Source organism: Ictalurus punctatus, chromosome 5 (assembly GCF_001660625.3).
Source record: "Ictalurus punctatus breed USDA103 chromosome 5, Coco_2.0, whole genome shotgun sequence".
NCBI classification, from domain to species: domain Eukaryota; kingdom Metazoa; phylum Chordata; class Actinopteri; order Siluriformes; family Ictaluridae; genus Ictalurus; species Ictalurus punctatus.
The window spans coordinates 25230786-25252180 of record NC_030420.2 but is presented as its reverse complement, the minus strand read 5'-3'; the positions used below and the strand labels follow the sequence as shown (position 1 = coordinate 25252180).

At 37.3% G+C, this 21395-nt stretch overlaps 1 protein-coding gene across 1 annotated transcript; it reads left to right on the top strand.

Annotated features, from left to right (window-relative positions):
• The first annotated feature begins 555 nt into the window (after positions 1 to 555).
• LOC108265909 (putative helicase mov-10-B.1) lies at positions 556 to 21143 on the top strand. The gene is made up of 22 exons (XM_017468754.3): positions 556 to 1012; positions 2775 to 2877; positions 5600 to 5796; positions 7962 to 8206; positions 8299 to 8548; positions 8681 to 8806; positions 10369 to 10531; positions 11053 to 11207; positions 11987 to 12160; positions 12384 to 12531; positions 13041 to 13202; positions 14085 to 14182; positions 14366 to 14463; positions 14572 to 14670; positions 14805 to 14907; positions 15005 to 15122; positions 15953 to 16144; positions 16341 to 16415; positions 16538 to 16663; positions 16762 to 16850; positions 17766 to 17884; positions 18212 to 21143. The coding sequence occupies exons 1-22, from the start codon at positions 882 to 884 to the stop codon at positions 18271 to 18273; spliced, it is 3033 nt and encodes a 1010-aa protein (XP_017324243.1). The 5' UTR covers positions 556 to 881; the 3' UTR covers positions 18274 to 21143.
• The last annotated feature ends 252 nt before the right edge of the window (positions 21144 to 21395 follow it).

The following is a 21395-nucleotide window of genomic DNA, read 5'->3' as shown; positions in this document are numbered from 1 at the left end:
CAAGTAAACATGCCAGAGAATAACATCTGAACTGAAATATAAAACCACCAGTCCTGAGCTTCTGCAAAAAGCTAACTCCTCTGGGGTTGGGGGTTCGAATCCCACCTCTGCCCTGTGTGCACAGCGCTTGCATGTTATCCCTGTGCTTCTTGGGTTTCCCCTGGGTTCTCCGGTTACCTCCCCCAGTGTAGGCTGATTGGCATTTCCAAATTGTCCATAGTGTGCAGTTGTTCCCAGCAATGGGTTGGCACCCTGTCCAGGATGTCCCCCATCTTATTCCCCGAGTTCCCTGAAGCAGGCTCTCCCACAACCCTGTGTAGGATAAGCAGTATAGAAAATGAATGGATGGTCTATTCACAGTGAAATAAAAACTGTAATAAATAATCCAAAAACTACTTTTTGTTTTATTAAGTATGTAAATATAGATTAGATTAAATAAATGTACAATTTTGACAAAGTTACAAAAAAAAAAAAAAAAAAAAAAAAAAAAAAAAAAAAAACGTGTAAGAATACCAGGAATCCAAGCGACCAAACAAACGGTAGATGGCGCTTTCTCTTGCCACCGTTTCCTAAAGACGCTTAAAGTTTGGAATTTTGAGATGAACTAGGTTTGGGATATTTCTCAGCCAATACGTGTTTATTTATTTCATTGTAAACACATAAGGGTCCAGGAATAAGTTCCTACGTGTGTTCCGCAGAAACAAGGACACAATAGACAGGGCTGTGCTTAAGTTTCGTTTCTCCGGTATGGACGGGAGTCTGATGAGTAAGTCGGTTTGACGCCGAGCCCTGTCATTTAACTGCGCTGTGAGTGTGTGAGAGACTACATCCGCACTACATCCTCACTGCACTGGACTACTGGAGCGATTTATCCCTTAAATATGCGGCTTTCTCACTCTGAGGTCCGGGCTGTCGGTCTGGACTTTATTGAGTATTTACACGAGACGCAGAGATTCAGTGTTACTCAGAGAGATGAGCTTCAGCACATCTACAAACACGAGTTCAGGAACAGGTGAGACTTTGTGTTGTTCTGATCTCACGATGAGGACAGTAGCGTATGTAAACAAGTGTTTTTCTGAGAAAATTGAGGAACAACAAAGCTAACCAAACACACCTCAGACTGCCTAAATTTGCTAATCTAAATAATAAATAAATAAATAAATAAAAACGATTACAAAAAAGGTGCAAAAGAAATGTTCACTGACAGCTGAACCCATGAGCCACAGGAAGACAGTCTGAAAAGGTTTCATTAAACCCACAAACGGAAATTAATGGGGGAAATATATTTCCGATGAGTTTCGTTTACTGCATACTGTTGTTTGTTTCTGTTTGCACTTGGCCCTTCATCTTTGCTTTATGCACGCGCTGTTGATTAGCTTCCTGTGCTTACCAAAGGACAAGGTGTTAAACTGTAGCCTGTTGAATTTAAATGATCAAAACTAACATTTAAAAAAAAATAATAATAATGAATACAGATTAATATAAGATGGTAATCAGATATCCTGCTGTCATTAGGAATCCAAACAGATGGTGCTAAAGTCAGTTTATCAGCTTTTATTGATTTATTGTCTGCCTTTCATACATTAGGCAAGAGAATAGAAAACAGAGGAAAATAATTAATTTGCGGCTACAAAATATTAATTTAGGGTATACTTGTTAATTTAAGCTATAATAATAATAATAATAATAATAATAATAATAATAATAATAATAATAATAATACATTTTGATTGAGCAAATATATACTTTAATATATATTTGCCAGGCTCAAAAAAAGGAAGTAAGAAAAAAAGTTGTGTTTTAAAAATGGTGGCAAGTAAACTGAATTTTCTCTAAGTTTACTCGTGGTTGGCCACAGGACACTGACGACTGTCCGTATAATTCATTCAATCTTCAAAAAAGAAATAAGGGGAAAATACTTTTACGGATAAGTTTCGTTTACTGCACTGTTGTTTGTTTCTGTTTACACTTAGTTTATCTTTGCTTCATGCGCGCATAGTTGATCAGCTTCCTGTTCTCACTAGATGACCGGTTGTTAGTTAACTTAAGAAAGCTAAATATAAATATGTATGTATGTATGTATGTATGTATGTATGTATGTATGTATTCATTTATTTATTTTCACACCAAATTGTTGAGGCCCCCCGAGCGCCCCCTGGCGGCCCGCACTTTGAAAACCACTGAACTAGATAATGTGGCGTTATTAGGACCCACAACTAGAAGTGCTAAAGTCAATTGATCAACTTTTACTGATTTATTATCTGCCTTTCCCACACTAGACAAGGTTTATCTGTTGATCTATCTTTCTATTTATCTATCTACATCTAATATATCTTCAGGGTCCTGTGGAAACTGACATACAAATCACATTGTATTCTGTGCTCCATGCTTAATTTGTAAATTAATGACATACATATGTGAAGATAAGACATATCCCTGCTATGTGGCTCAGGTGGTAGACAGGGTTGTCCACTAATCATAGGGTTGGTGGTTCGATTCCCGGCCCACAAGACTCCACATACCAAAGTGTCATTGGGCAAGACACTGAACCCCAAGTTGCTCCTGATGGCAAGTTAGCACCTTGCATGGCAGCTCTGCTACTATGAGTGTGTGTGTGTGAATGGGTGAATGAGAACCAGTGTAAAGCACTTTGGAACTGCTAAGGTTAAAAAAGCGCTATATAAATTCAGACCATTTAACCATACAAATTATTCTGTATTAACTAATAAATTTATAATACAGTTTTAATATGAAACTGTCCCTCTTGCCCACAGACATGGTGGCAAAGAACCCAACTTCTCTTCACTGCTTTACGTCCTCAAGAAGAACAACAGAGCTCGCGTCACCCGGAGCCGACAGGTTTATTTTAGTGCTAATGTAAGACTGACACCCTAGTCTACAATTAATAATTTATCACTTTAATAATTTACCAGTTTAATTTAGTGCAATATAATTCATTTCTGTTGTCTCTGGTCTTCAGCTTTGCTTTATGTACACACATTTAATTCGTTACCTAAGCTTCTATGGCCAGGTAAAGTTAAACTAGCCTTACTATTATTTTGGGAGGGATTTATGAAGTAAAATTGGGATATTCACTAGGTAACTATGTAAAAATAATAAAAACAGATATAGGTAGTATAAATAAATCTTATTGATTCCACTCTTATTCTTGTTTTTCACATGAAGTGTTATTTTTCACTCGATTCATTTATTTTCTTACATGTGATTTCCCCCTCACCCCATATGATTTATTTATTTTCACGTGATTTTGTCATCTATAGCGAATATATGGTTTAATTTATACATGACTTGTTTCACGATTCAATTATTTTCGTGTGGTTTTATTTACAGTTCATTTTTTTATTAATAATGTATTTATTTTCACATGGTTTTTACACATTATTTTTCACATGTGATTATACCACAATCTATTTAATTTCACATGATTTTGACACATGATTCATTCATTTTCACACATTAATTTTTTACATGCAGGGCATGTGGTTTCATTTTTCAGTTTCCACATGATTCATTATTTCCACATGAATCTCAGTTGATTTCACATGTGCAGGGCATAACAGGTTAAAATGCACCTTCACATCTGGGTTTTATACATTTTAGTAGGCATATAGTTTTATTATATATTTTATTTCTGTTCTTATTTATTCAGTTCTAGTAATTATGAATTGGCAGACACCATGTTTAAGACACATCACTATGTTTTCTGGCAAATGTATGCAGCCAAGGATGTTTAGATTTATTGTTCCTCATTTTGTAAAGAGACACAATGGATACGCCATGCAAAATCTAATATTAAACTGCACCTCAGCAATTCAGTTCAATTCAATTATTTGTATAGCGCTTTTTACAATGGACATTGTCTCAAAGCAGCTTTACAGAAAATATAAACACCGTATACAGATTTTTAATGTGTGAATTTATCCCAATTGAGCAAGCCAGTGGTGACGGTTGCAAAGAAAACTCCATAAGATTTTAAGAGGAAGAAACCTTCCACAGGAAACAGCAGTTTCCCCCGGAAGAAAAAATATGCCACAGACAGTCATTTTGAGATTTCTGATTGTCCAATATAGTGCAGTGTTCAAGTTCAAGTTCATTTTATTGTCATTTCAACTATATACATCTGGTACAGTACACAGTGAAATGAAAGAACGTTCCTCCAGGACCATGGTGCTACATAAAACAACACATTAACCACATGAGACGACACAGAACTAAATAAGACCTAAACATGTTTACATAAAGTGCATGTGGAAATGTGTGCTAACAACACAGGACAGTACAGTATTACAAAAACAGGACAGTAGGCACAGTAAGTGACAGTGTAGTGCCGACCAGTACACATTTTTAGTGTGGAAGTGACCGATATAACAGGTAGTGCAAAAGATAGGTGCCAAAGAGTAACAATATAATTTAAAAATGGTATAAATGTAAACATAACATGCTATGACTTAGTCTTCAGCAGATTAGTTTATACCAAACATGGACATAGCAGTTATTGTGGTAGCAGGCAGGTAAAGTGTGTAATAGTGACAAGAAATTGAATATGATATTTTTTTATAAAGTGTGCTCTTATACCTAGCAGTATAACCAGATATCTAAACAGCTGACTTCAGGTGTGTATGGGCTGGAAGGCCAGAGTCCATCTGAAACACACCCACTAACACCTATTAATCTAGTAATCAACCAAGAAGTTTAATGTTATGTAGAAATCATCAACTGTGTAATAGTTTCTGCATGCAGATGGCAGAATACAGGACTCTCCTATTTGTGATTGAATAATTTATGGTATAGTATAATGCAAAAGAATACGGTGCAATTAACTGAGTAATTGATAGTAATATCTACTGATGGACTGATTATTGTCATTTCTAATATTATAACAAATATTGAAACTTGCATTTGCATAACATTGAAACACTGGATTAGCTGCTAATAGAAATAATTGAGAAATAACAATGTGTAATGTTCCTTTATCACTAAATCTATAATTACTTTGAATTTGAGTGGTATTAACATAGAAAATGATACTTAAATGAAAATCAGTGTCGGTTTTAGGCTGCAAACCAAAGGTTTATTGAACAAATTAATTAATTACAATTAAAACAAATGTAGATTTTTCTTGGTTGTTGCTAAACTTATTTACAGTAAAGTACTGCACTATTTTAATGTTGTATAAAATAACACAAAACCCAATACATTTGCACATTTGACATACAACTGAGCTGAAGGGCCTTGATTGAGTGCTTGAGCAAGACCCTTCGGCTCAGTTGTATGCTGTGTCAACCAAATGTACTGAGTTATGTGTTATTTTATACTGTGTAAGAAATTACAGTTTATTATTGTAAATATGTTTTACAGTTCTTCACTGTAAATTTTACAGTACCCAGTTTGCCAGCAAATTATTGTAAAATCTACATACAATTTTATACAGTGTCATTTCGAAGAATAATAATGAATTATTATTTAATTTGAAGACAGAGCTGTTGTGTTACATCGTATTTCAGAAAGGAAAAAAAAAAAAAAAAAAAAAATGAAAGCAGTATCCCCTTGAGTGTAATTTGTGTAATTGTTCCTGCAGGTGCGAGTGTTAAAGGACCAGTGGTGGAGACCTAGAGACAGTCAGCCAAGTGCTAGCACTGCCATTCTAAGCAACTCAAGATCTCCACCATCTAATGATGCTCTGCAAGCATCCTCTCCACCTGCTGGACCTGAGGGTGGTGTTAGAGCCAGAAGGAAACTGGCTCAGGAGATCCTCAAGAAGCTCACTAATGAGAGGTGAACACACACACACACACACACACACACACACACACACACACACACACAGACACGCACACACATATACAGGATTTGTTAACAATATGTAAAAGAGAACAACAGTAAACAATTTTAGTTTTAACCTTATTAATCACACCTGTGCTGGGTGGAAAAAAAAATTGTTTTGTGGCGCTTGGTACTTGTTGTACTTGACTGTGCTTTTTATAAACATGATCTGAAAACATGAAGAAAAATGCTTCAATACAAGAAAAGTGCTGATTTGAATTACAGACAACTAAGACCAGGGATTAAATTTGAGGTTTTGGAGGTGAGGACGTTTCTGGAGGAGGTTAGTGCTTGTATGGAATGAAAATTTACATCCACACTGGCCCTTTCCAGATAAGATTGGACACCCCTGGTCTATAATGAGCATATAGTTTTTAAGGTACATACTTAAGACTTTAAGTCACACAATTGCCATTTAAATTAAAATACAGTCCCCTTCGAAAATATTGGAACAGCAAGGCCAATTCTATTGGTTTCGCTATACATATATGAAGATATTTGGATTTGAGATCAAAAGATGAATGAGACGATAGATCAGAATTTCAGGTTTCATTTCCTCATATTTACATCTAGATGTGTTAAACAACTTAGAACATGGCACCTATTGTTTTAAACCATCCATTTTTTCCCGCATGTGATCAAAAATATTGGAACATGTGACTGATTGGGGTTTCTTGCTGCCCAGGTGTGCCCTGTTAAATTGATTGTTTAAAGAATGAATTGCTACGAATGTATACTCTTGGTTTGAGCCCTAGGTTTCACCTGTGAAAACTGCATGTGTTGTTAAAAAGTATAAACCAACATAAATACCAGAGAGCTGTCTATGGGAGAAAAGCAAGCCATTTGAAGCTGAGAAAAGAGGGGACAATATATCAGAGCCAATACAATTTGGAACATCTTGAAAAAAAGAAACCACTTGTGTGCTAACACCCAGACATGGAACAGGTTGATGACAGAAAATTTGTGAGACATCACCAAGAGACATTTGTGAGACATTTTGTTTCTCTCTGACCTTGACCAACACTCCCTTCTTAGGCCTCAATGAGTTTCTGTCTGTTTCTACCTGCTATCTTAGCTGAAACCTACCTCCCCTTCTAAGGTCTTATCCTAACTCGTTAATCGGCATCTGGCCTTATTTGCTTCTGTGGACGAAGATCACAGGCTGGTACAGAAAAAAAACAGTTATTGTTCAGTAAGACACAGAATTCATCTAACTCAATACACACTTAGAATATAACTGATCAGATATTGTTCTGTGAATTTAGATTATGCTTCTAAATATCGATTATACATATAGATTATGCTTGATAACTACTATTGATTATTCAGTTATGCTTAAGTAATAATTCTAAATGTTGGTTAAACATATTGATTACACTTCGTAAATATTTTCTATACAATTTACAAAGCAATGCATCCAAATTATTCAGGAGGACAATAATACAAAATTAACTGACAACTCAACAAAGGACTTCAACAGGGGGAAAAAATAGAAGTTCTTCTCCTGAAGAGGAGACTGAAGTGAGAAACCCCCCAAACTGAAAGAAGCTGGAGTACGAGAAACGTACTACATACTTTTCTAGTACTTGAAAAGAAGCCAAGAAAAGCAGCACAAAAGAAAAATGCAACAGTTTGGTGATGTCAGTGGGTCACCAGCTTGATGCAGTTATTGCAAGCAAGGGATATGGAACCAAATATTAAGTGTTATTTACTTTAATTTACTTAATCTGTAAGTGACTATCTGTTCCTATATTTTTGCTCACCTAAAAAGTGGGTGGTCTGCCACCAAATGTGTCATGTTTTAAGTTGTATGACACATCTAGATGTCAATATCAGGACATTGGTATACAAAAGCAATAGAATTGGCCTTGCTGTTCCAATACTTTTGAAGGGGGATGTAGCTATAGTTTCTTAATTTCAGCTTTACATTTGTTTACCTGGAAATTAGCTTCATCTCATTCAGAATAGACAAGCTTGTCAATGTTTTTTTCCCCAATTTCCCCCAAAGAGCTTGACCAATTAGAAAAGGCTCCTTTAAATTCATGTGAAACATTGACATGTGAGAACACCTCTATCCTCATTAGAGCCACCTAACTATAATGTTGCTTTCTTCTCAGATCATTGTTTGTGGCTGACAAAAATGGAGTTCGGGTCCACCCTGAGATGGAGATGGAGATGGTGGATGGGAGAATGTGCTTGTGTGTGGACAGTGCAGAGGTTTATGAGTGGAAGGTGTTTGTTGAAAACACAGGGCAGCATGTGGTGGATTTCACCTACTACTCACCACTGCACTGGATACACTGCTTCATATTTGAGGACTCCAAGAAAGTCACACGCAACAATCCCCTGAGCCTACTTCCTGGTGAGAATAAACCCATTTTCACTGTTGGACAAATTCAAACTAGATTGCAATTCTGCCTGCAGTTGTTTGACAGTACCTGTTGTGTTCACCAGGTGAAAAGTATGAGGTCCTGGTGAAGTTCCGATCGAAACATGTGGGTATATACCGGGCTACGATGGCTTTCGAGTTCAAGTTGAGCAAGGACCCAAGCTCCACTCCGTTCCACATTGTGCGCTATATTGAAGCTGAGTTCAGCACACAGCTAGCTAGAGAGCTGGCACCCACTGAGCCCTACACACCCTTCAGACTGAGCAGAGACCAAACTAATGATTTTACTGTCATTGAGGGAGAGCGACCTGAAAAGTATGCATTTAAAAAAACTTGAGGCCTGTTTCTAAATAAATGTTTATACTGTAATAATAGACTGGCTTACTGGACATTTTTATTCAAGAAAATTATCTATCTATCACTTACTGTTTGTGTTGTCTCTTGTAGCCTAGCCATACAGCATCTTCAAAATGAGGTCCTTTTGCTTCACTATAAATGCCCAGACTATGTCGATGACCTGATCAACTTTCTGAAATTCCCACGTTTTCCCAAGGCCTATCTGCTGCAAAAGAAGTAAGTAGGCTATAGCATTCTTCAAGCCCTCACTACTGATAATTAGTTATTGATAATTAGTCATTACACCACAGCACTGCTGAATTGCTGATAGTTCAGCTGTCAGACAACTCACAAGTTTATAATAATGTGGTTGTTCTGATATTATATAATTTCTGTAGTAACAGCTCATTCACAGGGACTTGTATGGTGGATTTATGAAAGGAGTCTCCAGTTTCAGCACTTTGTGATGATCAGTAAGTTTTCTTTCATGGGAAAGTCTTCAGGACAGAGGATGTTGAACAACAAAAATTGTAACTCATCCTTTAATAAGAACATTGGAATATATGCCAAATTGCTGTGTTGTAACAAGAATGAAACACTTCAGGATGTGCTGCTTTCTATAAGCAGTAGTTCGTAACCTTAGATTTTGGTGGGGCAGGACGAAAGAAATGACGACACAGCCTCAAACGAAATCGAGAGGCTTGATTGGATTATGTTATAAGCTATAATCTAGTGAATTTTTAGAGTGATCCTGTAATAGGCCGTTTTTAGATGAGTTTGTTCGATACAGCAGGTGTATATCCCATTGCTATTAACCAGGGTTGACATGTGTCTCAGCAAAAATTTCAATCATAACTCTCAAAAACCACGCAAAAGTCTGTAACCTAGCCCCCCAAAAAATTGCCACCTGAAAAGATAGACAGATTTTTCTCCCATTTCTCAGCCTTTACATGGGAACCAAGATCACATGCATTTCTAATGTACAGAAGTTATTCACTCCTTCATCCCTGTTTCCCTCTCCCAATCCTTGTAATACAATATAAGTGGTTCTGTACTTTATAGACACACTAGCTACACTTGCAGTTTGCCTTTGTTTTTAGAAATTACTTACATTTATTTGCAATAGAACAAGGCTTGGTGGCTGCAGAGCAGAGTTGTAAACCAGTCCAATTTGGCAACCCTGTCTTTACTGTCTTGTCTGTAGCTCCTTCTCCTAAGCATAGGGTAGACAAATTCTTGCCCCAGTGAGCCTCTATAAGCATGTGTAGCAATTCCCATTTTCACCACTGGGTGCAAGGATAAGTCTGGGGAAGCTTAGTGGAGTTAACAAGACTGTGCAACATCTAGAAAGGCGAGCAAGTCAACGGAACCTTGGCTTATATCTCTCAAATAGCAATTTAAAAACAAAATGTTGGTCACTTCAAAGAGGGAATTAGTATTTCTACTGTATTTAAAGTGTATGGCATTGTGAATGAGGACTTTATGAAGATTAACGTTTATTGAATGTCTGAGAGCCGTACCTGCCCCTATGTACAAGTCGCCCTAGAACAATTCTCCACCATGCTTTGCATCAAGCTGCATCATACCACCCCGTCATTGATTATTTTCGTATATGGCAGAATAAGTGTTTCATTCCTCACTTAATTATGATTACTGTTAGTTGGTATTGACTCACTTTGCTTGAATTCATAGAGTTTATTGGATATGTGTGTGTGTGTGTGTGTGTGTGTGTGTGTGTGTGTGTGTGTGTGTGTGTGTGTGTGTGTGTGTGTGTGCGTGCGCGCGCAAATGGTGGTTAGGTCTCTACTGGAGTCGCCTCTGGATTTTTGTAACTATACAGAGCGCTTCCAGCATCTACTCTACCTGGAGGAACGCCAAATGGAGGTGGACATCAAGAAATATGACAAGCATGATGTCCCCATGACGAAGGACAGCCACAACAGGAAATTGTTGGTGCTTGAGGTAAATGCAGAGCAGTGTTCTAGCTTCACTGTCCCATCTGCTAATGAGATTTTTAATCAGACCTGGGCCACTTTCTTATGTTGTCCTACTTTAGATCAGACTCATGTCCAATATGTGGCCATGCAACATGAATGAGAACAGTCAGATCCATGTGGTGTTTTCCTAATGTCCATGCACACATCACCGAGTGTCAGCAGTGTGGCAAATCACCAGTGGTTTACAGCAACAGAAATTATATAACAGAAATATATAGAGTAAAAGGGTGGGGAAATTGGTAAATGATTGATATTTGGGGAATTGATTCAAGTAGTACTGGAAGGAACCTACTGAAACTGAGTCATTTTGTGAAACTTTTGCTGGAAATTGATGCCCATCAATTTACCATCTGAGCAAGGAAACTTGAAATGTGAAAAGTTTTCAAATTAATTTTCATGTTAATTATCAAGACAATCGCATACATTTCCAAGTCCATGCATATGCATAAGTGTGGATTCTTCTCATCTGTACCACCCTGTCTCCAGGTTCCAGGTGTTTCAGAAAATCGTCCGTCGGTGTTAAGAGGGGATCATTTGCTGCTGACCAAGAATGATGACCTGAATTCACAGCCTATCACCAAGTACAAAGGCTATGTGCATCGTGTGGAGCTTGACCGGCTCAAACTGGGTTTCTCACAGACGTAAGGCTGCCTGCATATTGTGGTTTCCATAGCACTTGTTTCCACTGCGTCAGCTCTCTGTCCTGAATTGTGTGAACATTTCCCTTTAGTATTCATTCCCCTTTGTTTTGTGAGTTTTCTTTGCAATTTCTTATTGTACATTTGAGCCTTTAAATCCAAGCATTGTTTTTCTCAATTTTTTCTCCTGTTTACGGTTCTTTGTATTTCCTGATTTTTGATTCATAGCCATATTCTGCAATGCAAAATTGCGAATTACAAACATGATATTTTTGAAGTGTACCACAAAGCTGGATTTCCTCATAAGCAAGTTAACTTCAAGGTAACATCGCAGTGACTTTGTGATATTACATCCAAATGGCGGCTCACCCACAAGCAAATTGTATCACCATAGCAACATATTGTCAGGTAAAGCAGGTTGGAGGGGCATGCAAATGCAGTTTCAAGTTCAAAGTGTAATAATAATAATAATAAAACAGGAACAATGTTGCAATGTGCAGCTCCCGAGAGTGAAGCGATGCTCTACATGATAAACTTTATTTATGGACTTTAATGTTGTGAATTCTTTATATTTCTGGATTTCTTTAGTTAATGCTGATGTTTGGTGAAAATTTCATGTGTATAGCCTCATTGGAATTATATTTACTGAAAAAGATTTTGACGCGTCGAATACTTATTTCCCCCACTGTTTAGGTATAAAGGGAGTTCATGACTTTGGAATTTATTTCCCTCATTTTAAGATTTCGGACTCTAGCTAATGTCTAGTGTGTATGGTTTTATAGGTTCTTGGCCAGTTTCATAGACAACATGAAGTTTCAGGTGGAGTTCACCATTAACCGGCTCCCACTGAGACTCCAGCATCGTGCCGTGCAGCTGGCTGTCCAACACAAGCTTGAAGAGGTGCTGTTCCCTAAAGAATCAAATGACCCAATCCCAAGGACAAAACATTCACTGAGGTCAGTGTTACAGATCAGATGAGAAAGACATCGTATTTCTGCTGGAATTTGTTGGAAATGCATTTACACTAGGTGTGTGTACATGTGTTTCTGTAATGTTAGGCATAAGTCCTTATTATGTAAGCACCTATATTTACTAGATTGTTGGAGTAACTACAAAATAACTTGTAATAGCCTTCAGTAGAAAAATAGTATAAACTGACGTTGTGTGTTTTGCAATTAGCCTGTTTGACAGAAAGTTGGAGGAGAACCTTGAGCAATACACTGCAGTGTGTAACATTGTAGCTGGTGTGTCTAAGCCGGCACCGTACCTAGTGTTTGGACCTCCTGGCACAGGAAAAACAGTTACTATGGTAGAAGCCATTAAACAGGTGGGACAGGTTTTAGCATCCGCACACACCCACTACACGCTCTGTAAACACAAATTCTGTGGGCATCATGCACTTGTGTTGTCTCACACATGCACGCACACACACACACACACACACACACACACACACACACACACACACACACACACACACATATAGAACATGGGCAGACAATTGAATAAATGTTAGTGTAAATATACAGGAATAACTGGACACACATCACCACATACTCAAGTAAACCGACTATATGCTCACTCTACTATGCTGAGTCTCTAGATTTCGCATTGCGAGTATAGACCACACCCTTAATTAAATTTGGGAATGGGGATGAGAATTTTATATGAATATAGCTTCAGCCATAGAAGGTATTTCATAACTGCATTTGTTATATTGCTCATTTGTTGTCATAGCCACACTAATCATATTAATATGGCATTAATATCCATGAGATTAGATTGTGACCCACACCTTATTTATTTTTCTGTTTCTGTTCATTTATCCTCTGTCAGGTGGAGAAGTGTTTCCCAGACGTGCATATCCTCGCATGTGCTCCTTCTAACAGCGCTGCAGATCAGCTGTGTGAGAAATTACTGCCACATGTTGACACTCACAAAGTGTACCGAATGTACGCCAGCAGCCGCAACCCCGACCAAGTGCCCCCCAGTCTGCAGGTTAGTGTTTGTTTTTCAAATATCAACAGCAGGGATTATTGTGGTCAGGTAAATTTATTCCCTTATTTTGTAATGACATTGCGAGTTACTCATTTTATCTAAAATGTCAGATGGTATAGCTAAAATTGACAATCTGGTTTGGACCAAAATTGGACACTTGTACTGGCTTTCTGCAAACATCACATTAGGTAGATAAGGAGGGAGCTAAGCAAACGTGGCAGTTAATAAAGTCTGCATAAAATGATTGATTACAAAGTAGAGGCAAGATTTCAGCTCATGTAGAGAGTCAAGTGCTCGTGTTCATCAAATGCAAACACCAGGACTGACATTTACCATAGAATAATAATAGAAGTAATAATAATAATAATAATAATAATAATAATAATAATAGAAGAGAATAGAAAAACATCCCATAATCCAACTAATTACTTGTTTTGCATTGTAAATGGTCAATTTATTATATATATTTTTTTATTACATAGGAAATGCTTACAAATTAAACCACTAAATTGTAGTTGCTTTAGGCAGTCAGTGCATCAGTGCGTCTCAGTGGAATCTTTAAAGACAGTTTTTTTCCTTTTCACTTTTGGAGATAACCAGACTTTAAAATACTAGAGCCTCTGGTTCATATAGTCCATAAAAGAGAAGCATATTTTAGTTAAAGAAAACTTGTAATTTTCAATACTTCATATAGTAGAGCATATCAAAAATTTCACCATGTAAAGGGTTTTCCAGGGCTGCTTATAAAACATCAATTTATAAATATGCTAATTTTCACAAATGGTGCCAGTTTTGACGAGTGTGTGTGTGTGTGTGTGTGTGTTTATAGAGCACTACTCTACTGAGTGTGGTTATGCTCATGTATGTCTTCTGTTTCTGTAGGATGCTAGTAATCTTAAAGGTGACATGTTTGAGTTTCCATGTAAAGAAGATTTGATGATCTATAAGATTGTGGTCACCACTGTGGTTACAGCTGGCAGGTAAACGTCCATTACCACGATCATTTCTGTGGTTCGTCATTAAAATGCACAGATCTTGTTTAGGACTACCTGTTAAAAAGTTTCCTCAAACTCGTCACAATTTGTACGTGTGTGTGTGTGTGTGTGTGTGTGTGTGTGTGTGTGTGTGTGTGTGTGTGTGTGTGTGTGTGTGTGTGTGTATAGGCTGGTCACAGGTGGGGTGCCTGCTGGTCATTTCACTCATATCTTTGTGGATGAAGCTGGCCATGCAGTGGAGTGTGAGACCATTATTGCCATAGCTGGTAAGAAACATATTAACCGATATACTGGAACACTAACTTTACGGTACTGTGCTTGGTCTGTATGTGTGTATTGTAAGGTACTACAGTTTGAATTGTGTGTTTGTGCAGGTCTGCTGCGTGCAGAGACAGGGCAGCTGGTGCTGGCTGGAGATCCGAAGCAGCTTGGACCGATTCTAAGGTCTCCATATGCTATCAAATATGGCCTTGGTGAGGTGCTCTCTTATTTCGCACTTGGAACTAGACTATATGAATTCATTGCTCATTGCCCACATTGATCATTGTAGTATGTCCTGTCTCTCTATCTACCCAGTCTCACTCTAAGCTCTCTTTCTTATCTGAAGGTCTGTCACTTCTGGAGAGGCTGATGACTAAAAATCCACTCTATGAGAAGACAGATACCGGATTCAACAGCAACTATGTGACCAAGCTACTGCGCAACTATAGGTCATGTCCAGCTTGACTATTTGTCTCTTTCGATCAGAAGTTATGTAACTCATTACTTCCTTTTAACAAAGGTGTTCTCTCCTATGATCGTATGCAGGTCTCACAAGGCGATCCTGAAAATTCCTAATGAGATGTTTTATGATGGAGAGCTGCAGCCATGTGCAGATGAATTCAGTACCAACTTCTACTGCTACTGGGAACACCTTCCCAAAAAGGTGAGATAAAGATGTGCATTACTCTAAAATGTAAAAACATGGAATATTTGAATTCATCCTCTTTTTTTGGGGGACCGTTATCCCACGGGATATGTCATTGCATTACATTCCTACAGTATACTGTACTGATGCAGGGAAAGCATCCTTCAGAGTTGTAGTTAACACACATTACTCTGTGCTCACACCTTGTGTAATTCCTGTCTTGAGTAATGCTTTTTGCAATGGTTTTTCTGGTAGTGTGTGGGTGAATCAATCACAATCACAGTTGATTAAGATAAAGCTTGACAGCATTGCAGGAAAAAAGAACCATATCACAGTCCCTCTTGCTCACCACGTTGGTTTGCATGTCATCTGCACCTCCACTGAACCTTTTTGTCTCATTCACTCTGGCCACTTTCCATCACAAATGGACACTGTCTCCTGTCACCAACATTCATTTAAACGAATGACGTCCATCCACTTTGTCGCATCGCGTCACTGCCAGTGTGAATACTTGAACTACTGTTTAAGACAGGTTTGCTAGGGCTGACTGAAGTTTTGCTCAGCCAGTGGAGTCTTTATATGAGTCTTTTGGGATTTGTTTTTTGTTACAGCATCACATGCTTCCTCTAAGTGCTGTAATTATTTTTAGACAAACTTTTAAGTTTGTTAATATATTTTTTGCAATCAAGTGTGTTACAGAACTGTCATTTACCCTTTTTTTTTAAAGAATCGGTAGGAGTCAGTGTTCTTATTCAATCCAGGTGAAATCGCTGTGAACCCTATATGCACTTTGTAGGTATTTGTTTGGCAGTGTTTTCTCAATATCACTTGTTGTATTTGTCTGTCAGGGTTTCCCTCTGATTTTTCATGGTGTGCCAGGGAAGGATGTGCGCGAGTTAAACAGTCCGTCTTTCTTCAACACCAGTGAGATCACCGTCGTCGTTGACTACCTGAAGAAACTGTTGCTGACGCAGGGCAAGAATTGTGTTGCCAAGATCTCACCCAAAGACATTGGCATCATCACCCCCTACAGGAAACAGGTAGGAACGAGCACCCGCCAGCCAGGAGAGCCACATTCGCACCTGGTATTTACAGCCGTCTTGAGTTATCAATTCACAAGGGGATGTAGGAGTAGATATTCAGTCTGATGTTTTTCAAATTGCTGAGCCAGATAGCATACTCACTCCTCTCATTGCATGTGTCTTTCTGTGTGTGTATTTATGTGTTGGGTCACAGGTGGAGAAATTGCGGAAGGCCATCACAAAATGTGATAAAGAGCTGAAAGCCTTCAGGGACATTGAACACCTGAAGGTGACACTGAAAGTATTTCATTTTGGTTTGCTGTGGCCATGGTATGGCCTTCAGTACTCCATCATTACTTCTCCTTCACAACATTGTCAAAGTGTGTGTGTGTGTGTGTGTGTGTGTTGCAGGTGGGCTCAGTGGAGGAGTTTCAAGGTCAAGAGAGGAGGGTGATCATCGTTTCGACTGTCCGCAGCAGCGATGAATACCTCGAATTAGACTCCAAATTCAACATTGGTTTCCTTAAAAACCCAAAGGTACTTCAAACACAAGCATAGACACACATTAAACACACTCACACAATCTGATAACTTATAACAATCTCTCTCTCTCTCTCTCTTTCTCTATATCTCAGAGGTTCAATGTCGCTGTGACACGAGCCAGGTCTCTGCTCATTGTTGTGGGAAACCCTGTCATCCTCAGTACCGATACTAACTGGTGCAAGTATGCACAATCATCTGCACTTTATTCTCATCATCTGCACTGAACTTATTGCATTCACTGTTAATTAATTTCTAAAGTGCTTCATTTCATTTGCTTGTATTGAATTACTAACCTGGAGAACATTCCTTTACAAATGCATTGCAATATTAAAGAGTATGTAAGTTTATTTGAAAGAGTGAACATCACTACACTTTGCTCTTGTAATGCATACATTTTGCACAAAGAAAATTGTAACTTTCTGACGCTAAAAAAATGCAATAAATCCAATTTATTTTATGAACACTATATGTATTAAATATTAATTTAAATATAAAATAAGGCAATTCCACATCATCAGAAATATTTGTAATTTTCCACCCACAGTAATGTTTTGTCTGTGATGTTTGTCAATTTTACATTGGTTACTTACACATAGAACATAAAATTGTAAATTTACAAATCCAAAACATCTATTTAGCAATAAGTGCCTGTTAAAACCATGTTAGATTGTGGATGTATTCAATCCACTTTAATCTTTGGAACAACTCCAGACACACAGAAACTTGGAGAAAGTGTGGAAAAAAACAAGTACTAAATACTGTCTTTTTCCAAGTGCTTCTCAAAGATAAACTCCATAGCAATCCACATTCCTGTAACTAAAACACAACAAGGCCTTGTGGTTTTATTCAGGGTCATTTAGCTACCTTCAGGATCAGTTAGATTAAAAGTGTAGAAAACACATTTCGATATATCTGCATTACGCAAATTCTTGCTATAACATTAAAAAGATTCAACATAAATAAATACCAAATCCTGAAACTAGTTCTGAAAGGTCTAGTAAGCTGATGGCAAGCATATATGTTCACATAGAAATGTATTCTGTGTATTATTTTGTTCATACTGTATATATGTGTGTGTGTGTGTGTGTGTGTTAAGGTTTATTGATTACTGCACTGAAGAGGAAGGCTGTACTGGTTTGAAGCGCAGCTCTGTAGAGGGCACAGAAGAAGTGGTGGCTCGGCTCATGGCCCTCAACATCCATACAGTGGCTGAAGGTCAGTACTGCACTGTTTATGGAAAAACTGCCTGGGCCTGAATTGTGGGATTAGCTCTCTCTCTCTCTCTCTCTCTCTCTCTCTCTCTCTATATATATATATATATATATATATATATATATATATATATATATATATATATATATATATATATATATATATATATATATAAAATAAATACAGTACATCAAAGAAGTATAGAATAAGTCAAATTAAAGAGAGAGAACAAAATACATTAATTAGAAGTGTAAGGCATTACACCATTTAAGAAATGCTTAATCTTTATTTATCTTTATTCTTTCTCTGTGTTTCTTATTCCACCTCAAGTGGACACTGAAGAAAGTGTCATCCAGCAGTATGAAAACCCAGAGTGGAGGAATGAACAGTAACTCGCTCTCTCTCTCTCTCTCTCTCTCTCTCTCTCTCTCTCTCTCTCTCTCTCTCTCTCTCTATCTATCTATCTATCCAAATTTTGAAGCTCCAAATAGCACTCACCGATCCATTTCAAATATGTGAGATTTGGGGACTGTGCTGTAGTATAATTGGTAACTGTGGTAGTAATCTGTTTAAGGTCAGAGATTATGTTTAATGACAGTATTACTCAGGGCATGTTTGGTATCATTTTTATCCATATTTCACACACACACAGCCCTGGTTTGCATGGGAGACATTCTTCCTTTGTTCCCACCGACTCATTCTCAGGAACTTAATTAACATATAGTTCCTAATCCTAATCAGTGCCTGACTGTATTTATATGGTTAATCCAAAGCTAAAGTTTACTAAGCTAAAGTTGTAGTATATTAGACACGTTAAAATCGACCTCTGAAAGTTAATGTAAAAGGCTACTACTTGCAAGTTTAAATGAAACCTCTGACAAGTAAAAAGGAAAGACCTAGGCTTGCACGTTGATATAAAACTCTGAGCTGACAAAATAATTGTTTATTATAGGCTATATAAAAGCCTCTGACTAGGGACGTCATTTTATGATGAAAGCTTAGCATGAAACTGTTTTAGCTTAAATATAATCCGAACACTGTGGTATTAAACTTCTAGCACTAATTAGAAGATTATTCTTTGGAGTCAGATAATGAATTAAATGGAGTCAGATATATAAGTCATAAATTAAAACATGCATTCAACCTTTGGCTGCACATATTTCTGTGCTTGGTTATAGGAGAGCAGTGGGCTAAGTAGTAAACCCTTTATATTTTAGCCCTACAGTGCAGGATACTATTCAATTCGATTTTATTTACATAGCAGCTTTACAGAAAAGCTACAGCACGAAAGCAATGAAAATTCCCTAGCGTGTTTCTGAAAGCGTTCAGTAGCGATACATGCCTTGTGACATAGTGCTTTGCTATGCTGAATGCATCTGTGCGTGTCTTGATACGCAGTAGCCATAAAGGAATAAAGGTGGGCAGCAGTGATGAGCAGGTAACCAGACTGAGTATACGCTGGGATTACTATCATAAAGCATTTCTATTCACCAAGATCCCTCGTTTCACCCATTCCAGACCCCTAATCTCTAGCTGATGCTAGAATTGCTAGTTTAGACATATGACTAGTAGTTTGTGTGAAGGTAAACTAAAAGGTGTAGCTATTAATCTGCCAAATAGTCCAAATTACAAGAAACTTTCACAATATTTCTCAATATGATACCAGGACATAATATTTGAGAAATTATAAAACCATATAATAACCGATTTAATTGATATATAATAAATCAATTTCCATAAATTTAATACCTGCTCTTTGAATGTATCAATTTGCATCATTTATGAAGTGACTTTCAGGATTAATTATTTACAAAAAATTAACATATTTTCCTGAGCATCCTCTATATTCCCTAAATTGTATATTTATTAAGACAGACATGCAAATCGGGTGCTTTATTTTGCTTATTTGAAAGACGCGATCGCCTTTAGAATGTGAGTAAATATGTTTGCACGTTTTTTGTAGGTTTTATCAAATGTGCATTTATTTTTTGCACATACAAACTTTTAATAAATCAGGGCCTTCATCAGCCTTCATTCTTTCTTCTATCCCTGACCCTTCCTCTAGTGCCGCCTGGTGGCCATGCATCATAAATAGCTGCATTACATGTACATGTTCTGCCTCCATTTTTTTTGTGCAAGTCCATAGAAGCTGCAGATCATTTATTATGAATTATGAATACTTGTACAACATAAATGATTCAGAATTATACTTAAACATCACTTGAATATTGAATATAATTACAGATCATTGACATTTGTTGAAATGACATTGCAGTGACCATCTACCATCAGTGCCATCAGAATGAAATTTTATGATCTATGCAGAGATTTTATTAATCAGGATTTATATATATATATATATATATATATATATATATATATATATATATATATATATATATATATATATATATATATATATATATTTGTTAAGAGTTTGGTATCTGGAATGTTTGAGGATGATTTTGACTTTATCTGGACACTGTGTCTATAAGATAAGAGTTGGAATCTCATTAATAAAATGTAATACAATGTTTATCAGTTGTTTTGAGTTTGCTTTGATTAAGTATAATATTTAAAAAGTTACTTAAATACACATTTAGCTTTTCTGACTAGACATAGCCTTACACAGAGTCACCACTGTGTCATGCCCCAGGTTTTTTCTTTTTCTTTTTTCTTTCATACACAGGTCGTAGTTTCACTGGTCTGAAAATATGTTCTTAAATTTTTGAGATACGGAGTTGAGAGCTTTCCTTTGCTATGCAGATGAATATAAAATATCACCCGAGGCCCAAAAGTGCTATTATTTACACCCTTACTAAACATGATGTTTTTGTGTGTGTGTGTGTGTGTGTGTGTGTGTGTGTAATGAGCAATTTCCTTTTCGTCTCTTGCCACACTTTGCTCAAGCTGCTGGCTGTCATTTTCTTCTCATCTCTGAGTTTCTGCTGTCTTCATTCTCTTTTTCACATTGACAGAGTTTTCTAATAAACCAATAAATATCAATCAACTAACCAGTTAAAATTAATTGATTGATAAAATAATTAAACAGTGACTTAATCAGTCTTTAACATCTGATAGTCTAGATCAGTGGTTTTCAAAGTGGGGGCCTCCAGGGGGCACCCGGGGGGGCCTCAACAATTTGGTGTGCCCATCCCTCCCACTAGTATGTTTTCTCTTTCTCACTCTCAGACAAACACACACACACACACACAATCAATTCCTAATGTAATGTAAATATGTAATTATTAATTTTAAAAGGGGGGGGGGGGGTGGGTATATTCAGAAGTCTGTATTTTTAATGTGTTTTAAAGACATCTTGCAAAAGGGGGGTCTTGGTCAAATGTCAATGTCATTTGGGGGGCCTTTTGGGAACCCCTGGTCTAGATCATGATACAAAAATGAATCAGCTAATCAGGACTGAATCTCATCCCCTCTGTTCCTGTGACTAAAAAGGTTCTTTAGAGCCAAGAGTTCTCAAACTGGGGTCTGGGGTTCCCAGGGACCTGTGAAG